General features: G+C 41.8%; 1 protein-coding gene across 1 annotated transcript; it reads left to right on the top strand.

Moving 5' to 3' along the window:
* Positions 1 to 388: 388 nt before the first annotated feature.
* Positions 389 to 1,886, top strand: LOC133632555 (zinc finger protein 135-like). Its single transcript, XM_062025027.1, has one exon. The coding sequence runs from the start codon at positions 705 to 707 to the stop codon at positions 1,527 to 1,529; it is 825 nt and encodes a 274-aa protein (XP_061881011.1). The 5' UTR covers positions 389 to 704; the 3' UTR covers positions 1,530 to 1,886.
* The last annotated feature ends 217 nt before the right edge of the window (positions 1,887 to 2,103 follow it).

Here is a 2,103-nt window from a genome sequence, read left to right as displayed (position 1 = left end):
TGGAGGGAACGTCTCCCCTGCGCTCCTCGACCACGGTCTGGGAGCCCACACACAGAAAAGGTGTAAAGCAACCCTTGCAGAGCTGCGGCTCCCTGTTTAAAGTGTCACCTTTATTGTTAGTTTAGAAGCCGAAATACCTCCATATTGCACTTCACGCACCCTTTTTATTAACCAGTAGAATTGTTGTTTGTTGCCTTTCTTCCTCTCCACCATGTTATTGCTTGTATGCACTTTGTGTGTGCGTTTTGACACACTCATCATGCGCCTCGGCTCTGGTCAATTGATTAGTACCGCAATACTTTATTAGTAGCGGTATACTGTACAACCCTACTACACACACATACAGTACATAGAAGAAAGTGTGTTTTTGTTGTTTGTGTCTTGCAGACGTCCAGCAGCTGATCGGTAATCCAGAAGAAGTTTCCCCTCAGTTAGGGGGGAGCTCCACTTTGAAGCAGGAGACTCCACAACCACCCTGCATTAAAAAGGAAGAGGAGGAACTCTGCATCACTCAGGAGGGAGAGTGTCTTCTAGGACGAGAGGAAGCTGATTACACCAAGTTTCCACTGAGTATTCTCTCTGTGAAGACTGAAGATGATGAAGAGAAACCACAAGTAGACAACCTCTTAGCTCCACTATCAGATAGTGAGGCTGAAGACGAGGTTGAAGAACCTTTGAGCAGCGATACAGACTGTGAAGGTGATATGAGGACTCACACTGACAACAAACACTCTGAATGCTCTACAAAGAAAAAAGGTAAAACATGTTTGAGCTGCTCCGTTTGTGGCAAACGCTTTTCTCGAAATAGCTTTTTGACTGAACACATGAGAACACACACAGGTGAAAAACCGTTTAATTGTTCAGTTTGTGGCAAAAGCTTTTCTCAAAATAGCTCTTTGACTCGACACATGAGAACACACACAGGTGAAAAAACATGTAATTGTTCAGTTTGTGGCAAAAGCTTTTCTCAAAATAGCACTTTGACTCAACACATGAAAACACACACAGGAGAAAAAACATTTAATTGCTCAGTTTGTGGCAAAAACCTTTCACGAAATAGCCACTTGACTCAACACATGAGAACACACACAGGTGAAAAACCATTTAACTGTTCAATTTGTGGTAAAAACTATTCTTTTCAGAGCACTTTGACTCAACACATGAGAACACACACAGGTGAAAAAACATGTAATTGTACAGTTTGTGGCAAAATCTTTTCTCGAAATACCTCTTTGACTCAACACATGACAACACACACAGGTGAAAAACCATTTAATTGTTCAGTTTGTGGAAAAAGCTTTCCTCATAACAGCTCTTTGTGTCGACACATGAGAACACACACAGATGAAAAACCATATAAGTGTTCAGTTTGTTGCAACAGCTTTTCTGTTAAGAGCCATTTGACTCAACACATGAGAACGCACACAGGTGAAAAACCCTTTAATTGTTCAGTTTGTGGTAAAAGCTTTCCTCAAAACAGTTCTTTGTGTCGACACATGAGAACACACACTGGAGAAAAAAACATTTAGTTGTTCAGTGTGCTGTAAAAGGTTCCCACGTAATACAGACACAGTAAAACACATAAGAACACACAAGGGAAAATAACCAAATAGCTGTTTAGTTTGTGGTATGTTGCTCATATGTGGCGACATCCACCCTACCCAGGACCTCCTCACTGCTTCTTTCACAAATATCTGAGGTATTCATACAAACTTGGATTATTTGGAGCATAATCTTATCTACTCATGGCCCCATGAAACCTTCCTGAACAGTAAGATATATGACCCTTCAAGTGCTTGGTTACTCCTTCTTCAGTCAAGGGACCTGGGGCCTCATGTGTCAAGTTTGTGCACGCTCAAAAACCTGCACTACACCCTTTTTCACTGCAAAGTTGAGATGTATCAAAACTGACGTTGACGCATAAGTGAGGCTAGGTAACTGTTTGCATAACAAACTGCCAACTTTTAATTTTCAGACTGATTGATGTGCAAATCAGAGACATATGAACAATTAACCCCCAAAACCCACAACCCAACCCCCACCTCCCTCGACATTCGGGCATAACAGGTTCAATCCGGCCCGAGAAATGAGTTTGCGAAGTGT

Source organism: Entelurus aequoreus, linkage group LG17 (genome assembly GCF_033978785.1).
Source record: "Entelurus aequoreus isolate RoL-2023_Sb linkage group LG17, RoL_Eaeq_v1.1, whole genome shotgun sequence".
Lineage (NCBI taxonomy): Eukaryota > Metazoa > Chordata > Actinopteri > Syngnathiformes > Syngnathidae > Entelurus > Entelurus aequoreus.
This window is presented reverse-complemented; position numbering and strand designations above follow the sequence as displayed.